Below are 18061 nucleotides of genomic sequence, written 5' to 3' on the forward strand. Positions count from 1 at the left end.
AGGATGGTGAAGCTGTCTTAGAACTGAGAGGGTGGGGCGGGTAATGGGAAGTAGTGGGGGACCGGAGGGAAGGAGAAAGCTGAAGTAATGAGGAAGCAAAATGAAGGGGCAGGAACCATTAAAATGGGCAGGAGAGATGGTAGGAGCATAAGGTATGGAGGAGAATGATGTAGTTAGGATGAGATGAAAATTAAAGACTGTTCCCCTAAATGAAGGTAAAGAAGAGGGAAGCAAATTTTTGGGAATGGGGATGCTGGAGTATTGCATTAAGGTTCACAAAGGTCTTTACACACATTTGAAATTCACAATGTAAGGTACTATAGGTAGTATTACATCCATTTTATAGATGAGGAAACTGAAGCTCAGAAAAGTGATTTGCTCAGGGTCATACCAATAGTATGAGACAGGATTTGAACTCTAGTCTTCCTGATTCCAAGTCCAGCATTCCATCTACTAAGCTCCACTCTTGGTAAAAGCATTCCTTCCACCCCCATTGTTATCGGATAAAAGAAATGCAAGAAGTGGAGAAGAGTTCATGTTGGTAAAACCTAGGGGTGCTTGCTTTGGTAGAGAACACTATATATAACCAATGGCAACACTGGGGTGTTTTGTGCTTGTGCTTGACTTGAGTAATGTGTCCCAATCATTTCTGAAGATGAAACGTAATTTGGAAAGTCCCAGATAACTTGTGTGGTCCTCACCTGTTCTAAGCAGGGTTAGGGCAGCATAGTTGGAGGGGGAGGCATGAGTACAGTGCCCTTAACATCTGGGATTTCAAGAAAAGTTTTTAAGCTTTGTGTAAGTCTTAGAAGACTGCATGATAGGGTGGGGGAAGTGTGAGATTAGGAACCAGAAGACCTGGGTTCAAATTCTGTCTCTAACATGATAACTATGCAATAGGCCAGTACTGCACTCAACCACTCCAAGTCCTATTTCCTTCATGAAATGGAGTTAAGGCAGATTTGTGTTCTAGAAAGAGAAATGAGTCAGGAAATCTGGCGTCAAACCTGAGTTTTGCCACATACTAGATGTAGGAATTGGTTACAAGAAGGCTTACCCTCTAAGCTTCAGTTTTCTCATGTGTAAAAAGGGTTGGAACAAGTGTCCAACTCTAAATCTGTGATTTTATAATACTGTCAAGCAAGGTATTCTGATGGGGACGGGGAAGGAAGTGGAGGGAAGAGTTATTGTAAGTATAGGTCATCCACCCTCCCCAACTGAAAGCAATCTATTAAACATTTACTAAGTACTTAGAGGGGAAGGATTATAGGAAAGGTGTGTCAGTATTTGAGAAGTGAACCACAACTCTACTCCAGTGATGCTACATACTGTGCTAAATCCAGAAATGAATGGGAGAATTAGACTGCCTTTGGGAGAATGTGCAGTGCTCTTAACAAATTCAGTATTCTCCCTAAAACAAAAGGCTCATCTTTTTAAAACCAATATTCTTCCAGTGGCATTATGTGGCTTGACTCATAAAATGCTACAATCTCTGAAGACCTGGAACTGGAGATCAGGCAGGGGGCAATAGAGATAACAGGGTGGGTGGGCATAAACAGACTGCAGCACATTATGAACAAGAATGACACAGGAGAAACAGCATAAAGGAGAGCATCAGAGAAATATGTGCCCATTTGAAAAAGACATGGGCTAGTCACATAAGTTGGTAGAAAGGAGAGAGAACTGATGGACAACCCAAGTGTTCCCTTTGGTATCCTTGTAATCAAGAGATCTAGAGGAAGGTCCCTAGAATATTGAGTGACTCCTCTATGTTAGATTTATGGGGAGATAAGACAGGAGTTGCATAAGGTAAGCAGCCATGTATGAGTTACAATTTGCATTGCTAGAAAAAAAAAACCAAGTTAATGAGGTCAGATCTACCTACTGGAATACTGGACAGTAATCATAAAATCAACTTAACATTTATATAGTGCCTTATGGTTTTCAAAGCACTTACAAACATCATCTCACTTAGTACTGACAACAACCCTATACCGCACATTTATCCAGTGCTTTAAGATTTACAGAGCCCTTTCCCCACACCTTTGTAAGATAAGAAGTACAAGTGTGATCATTCCCTTTTACAGATGAAGAAAACTCAAGTTCTGAGGAACTAATTGATTAGCCCCATAGTCATACATCTGTTAAGTGTTGGAGCAGGGACTTGAGCTTCATTGTCCTAACTCCAAATCCGGGGTGGTGGTGATGGTGGCTGTTGTCTGCCCCATACCATCCTGTTACTTCTCATGAGGCAGGCATAACAGATACCTTCCACCTATTTTACAGATAAAGAGACATAGCAGGAGGCTGCGATTTGCCTGAACACACAGCACCCCAAAGGCTGACTTCACTGGTGCACAAGGGTAACAGGCATTCAAAGATCATGAGAGCCCGAAGGAATGTGAAACAAGAGGGAGCGTCCTCCCACTAGGAAAAAATTCCAAACAAAGCTTGAAATGGCATCTTAGCATCTCTATTTTTGTACTCCTCTCCCTAGGCACTCACCACACTGATACTGCAGCTCCAAGGCCTTCATGGCACCATCCCCAAAGCACCTCAGGCTCTAGGTTATCTACCACTTTTCAGAACACCCATTTTGTTAGTGCTAGGTATTAGAAAGCAAGCATGCTGGTTGATTCGTGTTATGTGAATGACTCAACCCTCACAGAGACACTGACTTTTTTGAAAAGAGGATGTCTGCTAACCAAAATGAATTTCAGGCAGTGAAATGATTGAATTTCCCTTAACATATAGGCAGGCAAGCCCTCCTTAGAGCCTGTCCCTATGTTCAGTTTCCCTAAATTATTCCTGCTTTTCACAACTTCACTTTATGAACACCCAAATTCTCTAAAAGGATCGAGTTTTTGTTGTTGTTTTGCAAAATGAACACAGGGCAGCCATCTGTACTTAAGGGATCTAGTTTATAAGTTGGACACTGCCTGTGTAGTTTCTACTGCTGTTCCATAGCTTTATTCCAACCCAATCCAGTACAGAACAATAAAAGAGAGACGATTCTTTACCCTTTTCCTGTCTCCTGGACCATATATTTTACATAAAAATAGATGATGAAAAGATAGAAGCCTACTCTGAAAGTCAGTTTCCCATAGTGTAACATACAATATATAGAAAAGAGAGTAGTGAACTGTTTTCTCAGTTGTCAGGTAAACCACAAATTTGTTCAGTCATTTTCAGTTGTATCTGACTCTTCATGACCCCATTTGGGGTGTTCTTAGCAAAGATACTGGAGTGTTTTGTCATTCCCTTCTCCAGCTCATTGTACAAACGAGGAAACTGAGGCAAACAGGGTTAAGTGATTTATTTGCCCAGGGTCACAAAGCTAATAAGTGTCTGAGGTCAGATTTGAACTCAGGAGGATGAGTCTTCCTGACTCCAGGACTAGCACTCTATCCACTGTGCCACCTCGCTGCCCAAAACCAAATTGTTCTCAGCAGTAATACACTACTCATTGCTCACAAATTACATGGGAACCAATAATTCAAAATGTTTACCAATACAAAAGTTTTACCATTCTGATTTACCAAAGTTGGAATAGTAGAATGGAATTTATTTAGTTTTATGGGCCTAGATCACCAACAATGAGATATTTGTCATAATCTGACCTTAGCGGAAAAAATCCTTATTATGGCCAATTATAAAACTTTGTTAAAGTAGAAATGTTATGTCAATGCTTTAAGACACTAACCAATATGTGACAGGGACAAGTGGGAAAATAAATATTTAATTCGATTTGTTCTCACAATACACGATCAAAACATAACAAACTCAAAGGGCAGGAACTTTTTCTTCTCTTAAGACATAAACAGAATACCTTCTAAAACACATCCCCCCTACTTCCATTTCATTTTTTGTTTGTCATTTTATGGTTTTTGACAAACACAAGTTTGATAACTATAATAAAATATATTTTTCATTATTATCCTACTCTTAGTAACACAGTGATCAGTCCTATCTGAATTTTATCCTTCAGAATAGGATAACACTGATTCTCATCTAATCTCAAAAGCTTTGGTATCTCTCCTAAAACAACGATTCTACCTGACCAGTACTTTCCATTACTAAAGAAAAAAACAATGAAAAATTATGGGAAATCTGATAGGTTACTAGAAATTAAACCTGAGCTTTTAACAGTTAAATATTAGAAATAACTGAAAATCAAAAGTAAGTTAATATGCTACCTAAATTACAAAAAAATCCTACACTTTAAGAAACAATAACTCAAACCTCAGGTTAGCTTATAGACAAATTTACTTAGAAACAAATTAGGATATGTAAATGTCTATCTAAATTTTCTACCCTTTATTTTATACAGAATCTTATATTAAATTGGTTTCATATACAATTTAAACATAGTCATTTTGGAAGGCCTTTATTGTGAAGATAGCCCCTCTTTGTCTGACAATCATAAATAACAGGCTTGTCAGTGATTACTCCGGACCTCCACGCTGCAAGAGAAAAAATAAAAGAAAAGGTTATATAATGTTTCAAAAGATGCTACCATACTTTTATGAGGTAACAAAAGGAAACAACATACTTGAATAAAGTCGATTTCTTCTGGAGACATGAGTTTCCTCCTGTATTTCTGAGGTAATGTTTTTACTATTTCAGCAGTATCTGGTGGACCATGATTCATTGGCAAACCTGATGATTTATCACCCACAGAATGCTGTGATATTGCAGAAGAGTGAGATGGAAGCACGGATGATTTTAAAGATCCTGGTACTGAAATTAAACATTTTAAAATCAAAGAAATTGTCTAGGGACTTTAATAATACTTATTTACCATACTATACAAACCAATCCATTCTTGAAGCTACAATGCAGTTATAGGTACTAATGTTGCACAGAAATAACATAACTAAAATAACACAATTTTCAAAAACTTAATAAACTATTCTTGTGCTGCGTTGCACCCTCCCACCCCATCCCCCAACTTGGAGTGTGGAGAGCTGCGTTACCCTCACCATCTTCGCCCCCTACCTCCCCTCCCCCCCACCACTGCCTCAAGGAATCTCTCTTCACTTTTTCAATGATAGCCTTGCTTGCTGGTGGGCTTCGCTGTTTCAGCATCGCTGCCTTCTCTGGCTTTTCTGGGTTCCTACCACTTAGGACCCTTAAGGAAGAAGGGAATGGAATCAGGAAGTGGGAAGGCTGAAGGGCTTTCTTCCATTGTTTTGCTCAACAAGAACTGCACATCATCCTCTCCCCAGTAACTGGGCAGGGTTATTTCACCACAGTTATGTTTTTAAACTAAAATAAGGTGGTGGTATTTATTAGATAGAAGCAGCAAGGTATAGCAACTAGAGTACTGGGCTTGGAGTCAGGAAAGATGTCAGCTCAAATCATGCTTCGGACACGAAATTGCCAGACCCAGTAGTTTTTTCTCTTTCTCTTGCTTTCTTCACTGTCTTCTTTATATTCAATAAGATGCACTTGATACTTTCATTTAAGCAACATTTCAACATATTTGAAAAGGATGCTTGATAAGCAATGTTGGTTTATTTGTGACTAATTAGTAACACATTATACACAAAAAGTTGATCTCATCCTTTGTGACTTCTGTGCATCATTGGACACAATTAATTACACTCTTCTCTGGAAAATATTCTCTCCCTTGGGTTTTCTTGACACCATTCTCTTGGTTTTCCTTCTTTGAGTATTACAGCTTCTTCTCAGTCTCATTTACTGAATCATTCTTGCTGCTTCCAAATTGTGGGTATACCCCAAGGCTTTGTCCTGGGCCCCTATCTCTCTAAGTGGCTTAGGCTGTTCTCATGGGATCAATAATCATTTCTATTCAGACGATTCCAAAATCTTAGAGCCCTGGGCCTGCAGTCAGGAAGACTTTAAGAGTTTAAATCCAATCTCAGACGTTTACTAGCTATGTGACCCTGGGCAAGTTATATCACCTCTGTTTTAAATGCCTCCCTTTCCTCATCTGTAAAATAGGGACAATAATAGCACTTGCTTCCCAGGGTTGCTATGAGATCAAATGAGATAATAATTACAAGGCACTTAGCACAGTATCTGGCACACAGTTAGTGCTATATAAATATTAGCTGTTATTATTATTATTATTATTATTATTACATCCAGCATCATAGATCATCAGTTTCCTATTGGGCATTTCCCATTGGATAGCCCACATAGTTGAAACTCACTACGTTCAAAACAACTCAATATATTTTCTCCCAAATGCATCCTTCCTAATAATTTCCCTGTTTCTGTTGACAGCATTACCACTGTTCTAGTCATTTAGGTTCCTAACCTCAGACTTACTCAATTTTTTCACCCTCTCTCATCTCTCCCATGCAGGTCTTGTCATCTCTACATTTACAGCATGTCTCAAATCTATCTCTATATCTCTCCATTCACATAGCCACTATCCTAGTTCAGCCTCTCCTTATCTCTCACATTGTCTTCTGTCTTTCTTTGAATCCTCAGCACTTAGCATAGTGCATGGCCCATAGTAGGTGCTTAATAAATGCTTTTTGACTTGACTATTGCTAAAACTTCCTTAATTGGTCTTGCTGCCTCAAGTCTCTCCCCTTTTTAGTTCATCCTCTATGTAGCTGCCAAGTGATATTCCTAAAGTATATTTTGAGTATGTCAGCCTCCTGCTCAAAGGGTCCCTCTCCTGTGTCTCAGATAGAACACAAAGTCCTCTGTTTGGCACTTAAAGCCCTTCCCAGGCTTACCATGCATCACTATCTTTCTACACACTTTTCCAGACAAACTTGCTCTTTCTTGTATATAAAATTCCCTTGTATTTGACTTGTATGTATTTTGTATTTACTTATATGTGCACATGTCATTTCCCTGGACAGGACGTAAGAGACTTGAGAACAGGAACTGTTTCACTTCTGTTTTGTTTTTGTATCCTCAGTGCCCAGGTACATAGTAGGCACAAGGTGTGCCTAAGTAAGTGCTTGCTGATTGACTGCTAGCTAGCTACTGTAACCCTTGGAAAGCCATCTAATCTCTACTGCCTCAAGCAGGGAACTCCCTTGGATTTACTGACTACACTGTTTAGAGGGGAGTTCTCTCAGTTGAAGAAATCATATATTCTTTGTCAACATAGTTAACAGATACATTAATTAATTACTTTCTTGTAAAATTATTTGCAAGAAATAACATAGTTATTAGAGATCAACTCTTGTGCATAATTTGTTACACTATATTAGTCCCAAATAACCCCATATCACCTATCAAACATCCTTAGCAAATATGTTAAAAGTAGTAGCTTAAATGAAGGTATCAAGGGCATCTAACTGGAAATAAAGGAGATAGTAGAGAAAGTAGTATGAAGAAGAAAGGTGAAGAGGAATGGAGAAACCTTTAGGGCCTTCTTTCATCTCATACAGTTACTGCCAAGGGAGGCCATCATGCCCTACATTCCTTGGCAGGGGTAAGGTTAGGGGAAGCATCTGGAATCTTCTACAGGTCCAATGGAAGAAGAAATAGGAGAGAAGAGGAAAGGAAAAATGGGAAAGAAATACTGGATTCATAAGAAAAGAAAAAAAACCTTAGCTAGAAATAAATTATATTTTGGGTTCCTTCTCCCTTTCCCCCGTATTTCTGACATAAAAACTCATTATCAATGAAGAGGAAGAAGCATTCTACTACTATATCATCACTGCCTCCATGCCACCTCCGAGCTATTTCCACACTTAAGAAGTGCTTTATACGGCTATCATCAGTTTTAACATTGAATAATTAAAAATTAGAAGAAAAAGATAAATAATAGAAAAATTGGTCCTGAATTTCCTGGGCATAGAGTAGCTGATTAATAAATACTTGTTGAATTGAATTCACTCTATTCCACTAATACCCTCTAAGATACCATGATTAGCTTTAAAAAAAAAAAAAGGCCACCTGGTTTATGATGAAGATAAGCAATCTATGATACAAGTGTGTGTGTTAATTTGAGGGAAGATGATACTTACCATTCAGTTTGGGGTAGCCTTTTCTGTCAGGGAACCTTATTAGGGGAGTGTGTGGCTTGACTACCTAAAAAAGAAAGAGTAAAATAATATGAGAAAGAAGAGAAACATAAATACTACTTGTAAACTCAGAACGGTCACTACAAAAGTGTACCATGATTAAGAAATTACCTGTTAAGTTTTATAAATGATTTGTTGCCTTGCCCATGATATACATTATTGTTTGTAATTGCTGAATTTGCACAAGTAAAAGACCAAATGACCTTGAAGGCTATCTACTTTCCATTTAATTCTCTCATTCCTCCATCCTGCCCTCTCAAAACCCCTAAAACAAAAGTAACACAATGGTGGGTATGAGTAACTTTTATAGACTTGGCTCTTCTTGGTAATGAAAGGATCTAAGACAACTCCAAAAGTCTCATGATGGAAAATGCTATCCATATCCAGAGAAATAACTATGGAGTCTGAATGCAGATTGAAGCAAACTATTTGCTCTTTTTTTTCTTTGTTGTTTTGTTTTGTTTCTTCTTTTTTGTGGTTCCTCCCATTGGTTCTAATACTTCTTTACAATATGACTAATGTGAAAATATGTTTAATATGAATGTAGATCTAGATTTAATATGAATGTATATCAGACTGCACGCCATCTTGGGGAGGGGAGAGGGAAAGAGGGGGAGAAAATTGAAAACTCAAAAGCTAGAGGCAGCTAGGTGGCGCAGTGGATAGAGCACCGGCCCTGGATTCAGGAGGACCTGAGTTCAAATCCAGCCTCAGACACATAACACTTATTAGCTGTGTGACCTTGGGCAAGTCACTTAACCTCATTGCCTAGCCAAAAAAAAAACTCAAAAGCTTATGGAAGTGAATGTTGAAAACTAAAAATAAGTAAATATAAAAAAATAAAAAAGCATTTTCACATACATGAAATTGAATTCTATTATTCATATGCAAATACTTTTTTGGGATGAAAATATATCAGAGGGACTAAATGGGTTGTCCAGATTCACTAAACTAGTTGGTAAAGAGAATTATGATTAGTATTCAATTGAATTCTTGAATTCTTGTCTGATGCTTTTTTCCACTATACCAGACAATATTTAGTTTAGTACAGAAGAAATATATACAAAAAAATAAAATTGATGAAAGATTTAGAAAATAAACATCTTTTAAAGAACACTTTCCTTTGGGCATAATGCTACAGCTATTTTAAAATATTACTTAGGGTATGAAGTCTTAGGAGTAAGCAGCAATAAAATTCTAATTTTAAAAAGTTCTATTTTTTTAAAAATGTTTTAGCAGTAAGTTTTTCTTAAACACTAAAATCATTATCTATTAATCCCCTTCACCATAGTACTCTCCCCAGTAGCAACAAAAATGGGTATCCAGAAGGAGCTATATTGTTCCGACCTACTTACCCACAAGAACTTCACCAAGATCATAGAAAAAACATGCAAGTTGTTTGGCAAGTTCTTTTGGTGGCCATTCTGGATGTGTTGGGCATCGTTAAACATTATTATGCCTTTCTAATAAGTGGCTGCCGATGGGCCAGAATTGTAAATAACAAAGTAACAAAACACTGCCTTGGTAAGAATAAATGTGAGCTAAGAGACGAGATAGCATAGGAGAGAAAATACAGACCTCAGAATGATTGAGAAAATCACTCCTGCAAAAGGTAATGAAAGAGAAACATAAGAGCAGACATTCTGCAAGAAAAACCTCCAAATCAGCAAATTTGTAGCATTCCTCATCTGTAGTTCATAATTTATTGAAAAGAAATTAAATGTGTTACACTTATCTAAAACTACTATTGGTCATTGCATTTGAGATGATTATCTTGCCCTCTAGTACTATTTTCAATTACATTATCATAATTATTATATATACTGTTCTGCTTTTTCTTTCTTCTTGATGTATCAGTTCACACAGGTTTTTTCATGTTTCTTGTATTAATAATTTCTTATGGAACTATAACATTCCATTATATTCATACCAGTTTGTTTAGCCATCACCTAAAAAGAATGGGTACCTACTTTGTTTTTCTACTACTACGAAAAATGTCTTCATGAATATTTTGGCATGTATGAAACTATCACTGACATCCTTGAGCTATAAGCTCAAGTGGGTTAAATGGGTCAAAGAGCATGAAAAATTTATTATATACTTAAAAAAAAATTGCTCTACATAAAAGAGATTCAGTTAGATGCACAATCCTCTTCTTTTTATTATGTATATGTAGATGCTCACTTTATTTGATGTTTTAAATTCAGAACATAAAAAAAAAATCTTCAACACAATAGAATGCTATTTTAAGTGACATAAAAGCAGGTACAGTTTCCATAGAGAAGGAGGTGATAGTCCTGTCCTACTGGTGAGACAACAGCTGGAATGTTTTGAACACATTTCAGGAAGGGCATTGACAAGTTGTAACACATCCCAGGAGAATAATCATACCCTTTGGGACTTAGTTAAAAGAATTGGTTATATTTAGCCCAGAAAAGCCATGATATAAAGGGGAAAGGACCTACATGTACAAAAATATTTATAGCAGCTCTCTTTGTGGTGGTCAAGAACTGGAAATTGAGGGAATGTCCATCAATTGGAAAATGGCTGAATAAGTTGTGGTATATGAATGTAATGGAATACTATTAAGTTATAAGAAATAATGAGAAGGTGGGTTTTCAGAAAAACCTGGAAAGGCTTACATGATGATGCTGAGTAAAGTGAGCAGAACCAGGAGAACACTGTATACAGTAATAGCAACATTGCTGGATGATCCCCTATGATTGACTTAGCTCTTCTCTGCACTACAAAGGTCCGAGAAAATTCCAAAAGACTCATGACAGAAAATGATATCCACATCCAGAGAAAGAACTATGGAGTCTGAATGCTGATCAAAGCATACTATTTTAACTTTTTTTTGGTGTCTTTTCCCTTTTGTTCTGTTTCTTCTTTCATAACATAACTAATGTGGAAATATGTTTACATGATTGCACATGTACAACCTGTATCAGATTGCTTACCATCTTGGGGAGGGAAGATGGGAGGGAAGGAAGGAGAAAAAATTTGGAACTCAAAAATCCTGTGAAAAATGAATGTTGAAAACTATCTTTACATGTAATTGAAAAAAAAATGCTATTTACAAAAAAAAAGCCTTGATAACTGTCTTCAAATATCTAAAGGTCTAGTGTGTGAAAGAGGGATTAGATTTGTTATGCTTCACCTCAGTTAAGAGAATTAGGAGCAATAAATGAAAGTTGCACAGAAGCAAATTTCAGCTTGATGCTAAAAAAAAAAAATGGCTTCCTAATCATTATAGGATCCCAGATCATAGATTTAGAGCTAGAAGAAACCTCATCAAGAGCTATCTAATTCAACTTCCTCATTTTGCATATGAGAAAGCTGATGCCCAAGGAGATTAAGTGATTGCAAAGTCATATAAGTAGGTAGTAAAATAGTAAAGGGGTAGGCTAGGTGGTGCAGTGGATACAGTGCCAGGCCTGGAGTCAGGCTCATCCTCCTGAGTTCAAATCTGGCTTCAGATACTTCCTAGCTATGTGACCCTGGACAAGTCACTTAACCCTGTTTTCCTCAGTTTCCTTATCTGTAAAATGAACTGAAGAAGGAAATGGCAAATCACTCCAGCATCTCTGCGAAGAAAACCACAAATGGAGTCATGAAGAATTGGACACTGAAACAATTGAATAGTAACAAAAAACAGTAAAGACAGTATTTCTCCTCACATCCTCTGACTCTGTTCTTTCTCTTGTGAGTGATGCCACAGCAGTAAGGGCAAGTGAGAGGACCACTTGTCAGCAATGTTGTATAAAAGCCTTGGGGTCACATACATATTTGGATTAGTTAACAATGATAGGAGCTGACATTTAGATAATGTTTGTTTGAGCCACACAACAAAAATATGAAAAATAATACAGTCATTATTATTAAAACCCATTTTGTAGTTGAAGAAACAGGTCTAGAGAAGTTACATGACTTGCTTATGGTCTTAAAGCTAGCAAAGCATGGGAAGAGGAATTCAATTTCAAATCTTACTGAGTTCAAGTCCAACAGCTTTTCCACTGTTATACTGCCACTCTGAGGTCCCTGCAACTCTGACATTCTGTTATTCTGTGAAATTTCCAATTTTCCCTCTTCAGTTACACTTAACAGTTGAACTTTATAATAATTTTCCTGAAATTAAAGCCATACAGTACAAGTTTTCTTAATTTTCTTCCTTTCTACCTTGAAATTTCTCTCTATCATTGCCATCCTTTCTTCAATCATTCTTATCTTTGAGGATGAAGAATCTCTCCTTTTTGCTAAGATTATCTCTTCCATTTATTAGCTCCACTGGTGCTCTTGATCTCAGCCTCTTAGCACTTTGCTCCAACAATTCTCTTTTCACTTGTGGAAAAATGAGCAGGTTTGGGGCTATGAATGGTCCAACCACACTGGAAAACTGACAGAAATTATGAAAGAAAAGTCATGATACCGTTTATATCCCTTGAGCCAGAGATCTCACAGCTGAGCATATACCCCAAGGAGGTAAAAGACAGAAGAAGGGTGATATATAGATACACATATGTGTATGGATGTATGTGTGTACATGTATGTATGTATGTAGATAAATATAGCTAGATATAAACAAAATATTCATAGTGGGGCTTTTGGTGGTATCAAAAACACTGGAAACAAAATGGGTATCCACAGTTTGGGGAATGACTGAACTAATTATGGCATATGAACATAATGGGATATTGTTATTACCCCAAAAAAGAATAGCTATGAAATTCTGAGAAACAAAAGACTTGTATGAAATGACGCAGAACAAAGTCAAGAAGAACCAGGAAAAGTTTATACAATGACTGAAATCATATAAAGAAAAATACTTAACAAAAGGCAGTTGAACTCAATGACCAATCTTGGTTCTACAGGGAAATGTTGAAATATATGCTTCCCCAAAGTAGTTGTATCTGGTGCTAGATCCAGTCATTGTGGGATGGCTTAACTATTTTTATTTGAGTGAAGCTGTAAATTTCATTAAGCCTCAGTGTCATCACCTAAAAAATTCAGAAAATGCCTTACCTCTTAGAAGTAGGGACTACTATCAATGATTAATTAACGGTACAAACCAAGAATCAGCCTTTAAGATTAAACTTTGGAGAGCAAGTCCAAGAAAAATGTTGCAGAAGTTATTTTGAAATATATCTGCTACAGGGGAAATACATTTTATATCAAAATTAAAGGCCAAAGAGCACAACAATGGGTGAAAGAAGAACAGAAAAATATGGCTAACAAAATGTAGCAACTGATAAGTAGAAGAAAATACTAGTTACTGAATGAAACTCCAAAACACAGGGAGTACACTATTCCTTCTTCCACAAACGTCCTTCCTTCTATATAGCTTAGCCAGTTGAAATTCTAATCATTTTTCAAGGCTCAGCTCAAATACTACTTACCTCTTCCCAGATACCCCCTTCTCCTCCAAACGTTCATAGTACTTTTTTCCTCCTTTATGCCCTTTTCATGGTCTACTCAGTATTAAATCTTAATGCATGTTCTCCCTCAGCAGATTATAAACTATTTGAGTATTATCAATGAATCCACAGCATTTATTAAGTGCCTGATATAAACCAGGCACAGTATTAGGTGTTAGGAATACAAAGATAATAACAATCCCTGCTTTCAAGAAGCTTCCACTCTCAGCTAGGTGGCGCAGTGGATAGAACACTGGCCCTGAAGTCAGGAGGATCTGAGATCAAATCCAGCCTCAGACCAAACACTTGACATGTACTAGCTGTGTGACCTTGCACAAGTCACTTAACCCCATTGCCTCACTTAAAAAAAAAAAAGCTTCCACTCTGTTGTGGGAAACAACATATATTAATATAAAAATAAAATATATACAAAATAAATACAAAGTGGTTTCAAGGGGAAAGCAAGGAACTAGGAAAGGTAGCCCAAAGAAGGTGGCACTCGAGCTAGACTTTAAAGGGAGCCAGAGATTTTAAAAGGCAGAATGAAGGAAGTGCATTCTAAGCCTGGGGGACAGCCTGTGAATGTCATTAAAGTGGAGGCCAAATATCCTGTATTAGGAACAGCAATTAGGGCGTACTTTTTGGCAAGAATATAGTGTATGTGAAGAGCAATAATGTAAAAGTCTAGAAAGGCAGACTGGGGCCAGATTGTGAAGAGCTTTAAATGCCAAATAGAAAAGTTTTTATTTTGTTCATGAGGCAATAATATGGGAAGCAAGTAGAGTTTTTGAGCAGAGAGTATCACGGTCAGACTTGTGTTTTAGGAATAACTTCGATAACTGTGTGGAGGATGAATTAGACAGAGTAGAAACTTGAGGCAGGGAGACCAATTAGGAATTGGTTGCTAATAATCTGGATGAGAGGGCAGAGCCAAATGAACTATATAGCAGGGACTGTGCAAGTGGACTGAAGTGGCAGATTCAAGAGCTGTCGTAGAGGTAAACTGAGGAGACTTGGAAATGGAGTGTTACAAGGATTCAGGCTGATTCTAAGATGGGGAATTTGAGTGACTGAAAGGATGATGGTATCATCTGCTCATAAACAGGGAAGATCAAAAGAGGGGGTGGGTTTAGGAGAAAAAATAACAAATTATGTTTTAGATATGTCAAGTCTGAAATGCCTATGGGAAATCCAATAGGCAATGTCTAAGTATAAGTTAGGGATCTGATACAGAAGCTCAGAAGACTAGGATTGGATGTAGATTAGAAAATCATCTACATAGATAACTTTAAAAATAGCTTTAGGATCTGAAAAGTGCATTACATATGTTATCTCATTTGATCCTGTGAGCTTGGTGCTATTATTCCTATTTTAGAGATCAAGAAACTGGCTTGACTGGATTCACACAGTTAATAAATGTCCGAGGCAACATTAGAATTCAAGTCTTCCTAACTCCAAGTTCAGCATGATATCCACTGTACCACCTAGCTGCCCTAATTATTATCTCTAAAAATCTGTAAGAGATAATTATTATCTCTAATGAATAGGGCAGCGAGGTGGGGCAGAGGATAACATATTTGAACTTATAGGAAATGAGATCATCCAGAAAGTGTAAAGAAAGGAAAAGAAGGAATAAAAAAGAGAGCTTTTAGACACTTTCAGTTGGGGAGGAACTGAAAATGATCAGCAAAGGAGAATGAGAAGGAACCAGAGACAGGAAGAGAAACCAAGAGAAAGATAAGTGTTACAAACCCATAGCATACACATCCACTTAAGGCTTACAAACCACTTTCCTCACAACCACTATGGGAGTATAAACCAAGTATTATCCCAATTTTATGAAAGAGGAAAATGAGACTGAGTGGCAAAATGCATAATCAATATTCTAATAAAAGAGGGGTTTAATAAGGGCAGCTAGGTGGTTCAGTGGATAGAGCTCTGGCCTTGGAGTCAGAAGGACCTGAGTTCAAATCCAGCCTCAGACACTTGACACTTACTAGCTGTGTGACCCTGGGCAAGTCACTTAACACCAACTGCCTCACCAAAAAGGAAAAAAAAAAAAAAAGGGGTTTAAAAGGATTCTAAGCCAGTTCTCCTAAACCTAGCACTTTTAGTCTCTTATAGGTAAGCTGCCTTGAGGTCAGGAATTTCAACTGCTCACTTCAACTTCAGATGCTCTTTAGCACACAGCAAAGCTCTTAACAGGTAGATTAGTCAATAATGAATTGAAAAACTCAGTGTCCTGTACATAGCAATAATAATAACTAGCATTTAAATAGCACTTTAAACTTTGCAAAGCACTTTACAAATATCTCATTTGATCCTCACACCTGCCCTACGAGGTGGACTCTCCATTTTCCACAGGAGGAAACTAAGGTGTAGGAAGTTATATGACTTTGCCCAGGGCCACGTGGTTAGTAAGTAACGGAGGCTGGGAATGTGCACGTGGGTCTATCTAAATCCAGGCTGCCTCGAGCACAGCTGGTGACGTCTGAGTAATCAGTCTCCCGTTCATCTTCTCCCTCAGGTAAGGTTATCTAGCTCCACATCTGGGATCACATTTGGTTGTTTGCCATGTTGCTTCCACCATCAAACTTCGAGCTCCTCAACAGCAGGGGCTATCTTTTGCCTTTCTTTGTATCCTCTGAGTTTAGCAAGTGCCCGGCATACAGTAAGTACTTAACGTTTCTGGAATGACATTGGGTCCTAGGCCGGCCGTGAAGGTAGGGGTCCCTCCAGGTCGCATTACCAGAGTCCTTGACAGACAGTGTCCTCCCGGACCGCCTCTCATTTCTTTCCCGCCCCTCCTTCCTCCCTATTGGCTGTGACGGAACACCACCTGCACCGTGATTGGCCACGCAAGTACTGGGAAAGCGGAGCCCCGCCTCTCCCTGCCTACAACCGGGGTAAAGTTCTGAGCCACAGAGGGAACGGTGGGAGCAAGAGGAGTCCGGGTCGGGTCGGGACGCGCCATCAGCCCGAGACCAATCAGCCCCTCGCCCCCCGCTACGGCCCCACAGGGGCCACACGCCCGCACACTCCCTGTACCGCCGCAAGGGCAACCGGGCACAGAGTCCAACGTCCATTTCCAAATGCCCCCCGGCACGGCTTCCTCACCCTTTCAGGAGACGGTACTGGCGCCGCTACCAGCCCCTTTCCCTCCCCGGAGGCGGCGGCCATTGACCGGAGTCCGTCCCGCCCCGCCTGGGGGCCAAGAAAGGCAAGCCCGACTGTTTTACCTGCACGACACGGGTGGCCGCAGCCATCTTGCTGCCCATGGCGACCCACTGGGATGTACCGTTTCCGGGGCAGACCGAAGGACTGTTAGGGCTCGGCGGCGCCGGGCGAGGTTTTCAGTGGCGTCACTGAGCACGAGGGGCGTGGCGATTACGCCCCGCCCACCTCGGAGGCCGTCCCGCTTAGCCCCGCCCCCCGCTCGGCGGCTTTGGTCCAGGAGACTTCGTCCCCTCGGTTCTTCCAGCCGGTTCTTTGGGAAGTCTGCTTTAAGCTTTGTTTGTTTCGCCCTTTGCGTCCCCTTTGTGCATGAATTACGATCAGCCCCTTCCAAAATACATTTTCTGAGGGAAAAGATTCACATGTACAAAAATATGCAAGCTGTAGTGGCAAAGAACTGGAAATTAAGGGGGTCCTCAAAAATTTGAGAATAGCTTTAAATTTTGATACAAAGTTGATTTTTATTTTCCGCTTTTAAAAATACTATTTATCGTATTTTTGGGAAGGGAAGGAGGAAGGATACATGGGATACTATGATGAATACTATTAACAGAAACAAAATATCAATAAAACTTAAAATTATGGCACATTGTTTTTAATAAAAAAGTTATATTTTTTCAAATTACAAATAAAAAGTTTAACATTCGTTTTTAAAAATATTGAGTTTCGGGGCAGGTAGGTGATGCAGTGGATACAGCACCGGCCCCGAAGTCAGGAGGACCTGAGTTCAAATGCGGCCTCAGACCAAACATTTGACACGTACTAGCTGTGTGACCTTGGGCAAGTCACTTAACTCCAATTGCCTCACTAAAAAAAAAAAATACAAAAATTAAAATATTGAGTTTCAAATTTTCTCCCATATCCCTGAGATGGCAAGCAATTCAATATAGACTATATATGTGCAGTCATGCAAAACATTTCCATATTAACCATGTTGCAAAAATAGACAAAAGGAAAATAAAGTTTTTTTTTAAAGTACATTTTGATTTGCATTCAGACTCCATCAGTTCTTTCTCTGAAGGTGGATGACATTTTTTCTTCATGTGTCCTTTGGAATTGTGCTTGAATCACTGTATTACTGAGAATAGTTGTCATTTACAGTTGATCACCATATAATATTGCTGTTACTGTGTACAATGTTCTCCTGGTTCTGCTCACTTCACTTTGCATCAGTTTATGTCTTTCCAGATTTTTCTAAAAGCATCATCATACTTGTTATTTCTTATAACACAATAGGATTCCATCACAAGCCATGACAATGCCACAACTTGTTTGGCCATTCCCCAATTCATGGGCATCTCCTCAATTTCCAATTCTTTGCTAACAAAAAGAGCTGTTATAAATATTTTATATATATATATGCATATATATGTGTATATGTGTGTGTGTGTG

The 18061-nt window shown here is 38.6% G+C and overlaps 1 protein-coding gene across 1 annotated transcript; it reads right to left on the minus strand.

The window, feature by feature from the left end:
• Positions 1 to 3720: 3720 nt before the first annotated feature.
• On the minus strand, positions 3721 to 16780 carry MRPS36 (mitochondrial ribosomal protein S36). The gene is made up of 4 exons (XM_027863546.1): positions 16675 to 16780; positions 7965 to 8028; positions 4553 to 4740; positions 3721 to 4463 (listed from the first exon to the last, which is right to left on the minus strand). Exons 1-4 carry the CDS (start codon positions 16711 to 16713, stop codon positions 4446 to 4448), a joined length of 309 nt encoding a protein of 102 aa, XP_027719347.1. The 5' UTR covers positions 16714 to 16780; the 3' UTR covers positions 3721 to 4445.
• Between the last annotated feature and the right edge of the window lie 1281 nt (positions 16781 to 18061).

The sequence above is a fragment of the Vombatus ursinus genome, unplaced genomic scaffold, assembly GCF_900497805.2.
Source record: "Vombatus ursinus unplaced genomic scaffold, bare-nosed wombat genome assembly UNPS02014772.1, whole genome shotgun sequence".
Taxonomy (NCBI): Eukaryota; Metazoa; Chordata; class Mammalia; order Diprotodontia; family Vombatidae; genus Vombatus; species Vombatus ursinus.

Coding starts and splice junctions, on each gene's coding strand:
- MRPS36 (XM_027863546.1), bottom strand. CDS start 16,713: ATGGGCAGCAAGATGGCTGCGGCCACCCGTGTCGTGCAG. Junction 8,029..16,674: donor CGGCCACCCGTGTCGTGCAG/GTAAAACAGTCG, acceptor TTTCTTTTTTAG/GTAGTCAAGCCACACACTCC. Junction 4,741..7,964: donor AGGCTACCCCAAACTGAATG/GTAAGTATCATC, acceptor GTTTAATTTCAG/TACCAGGATCTTTAAAATCA.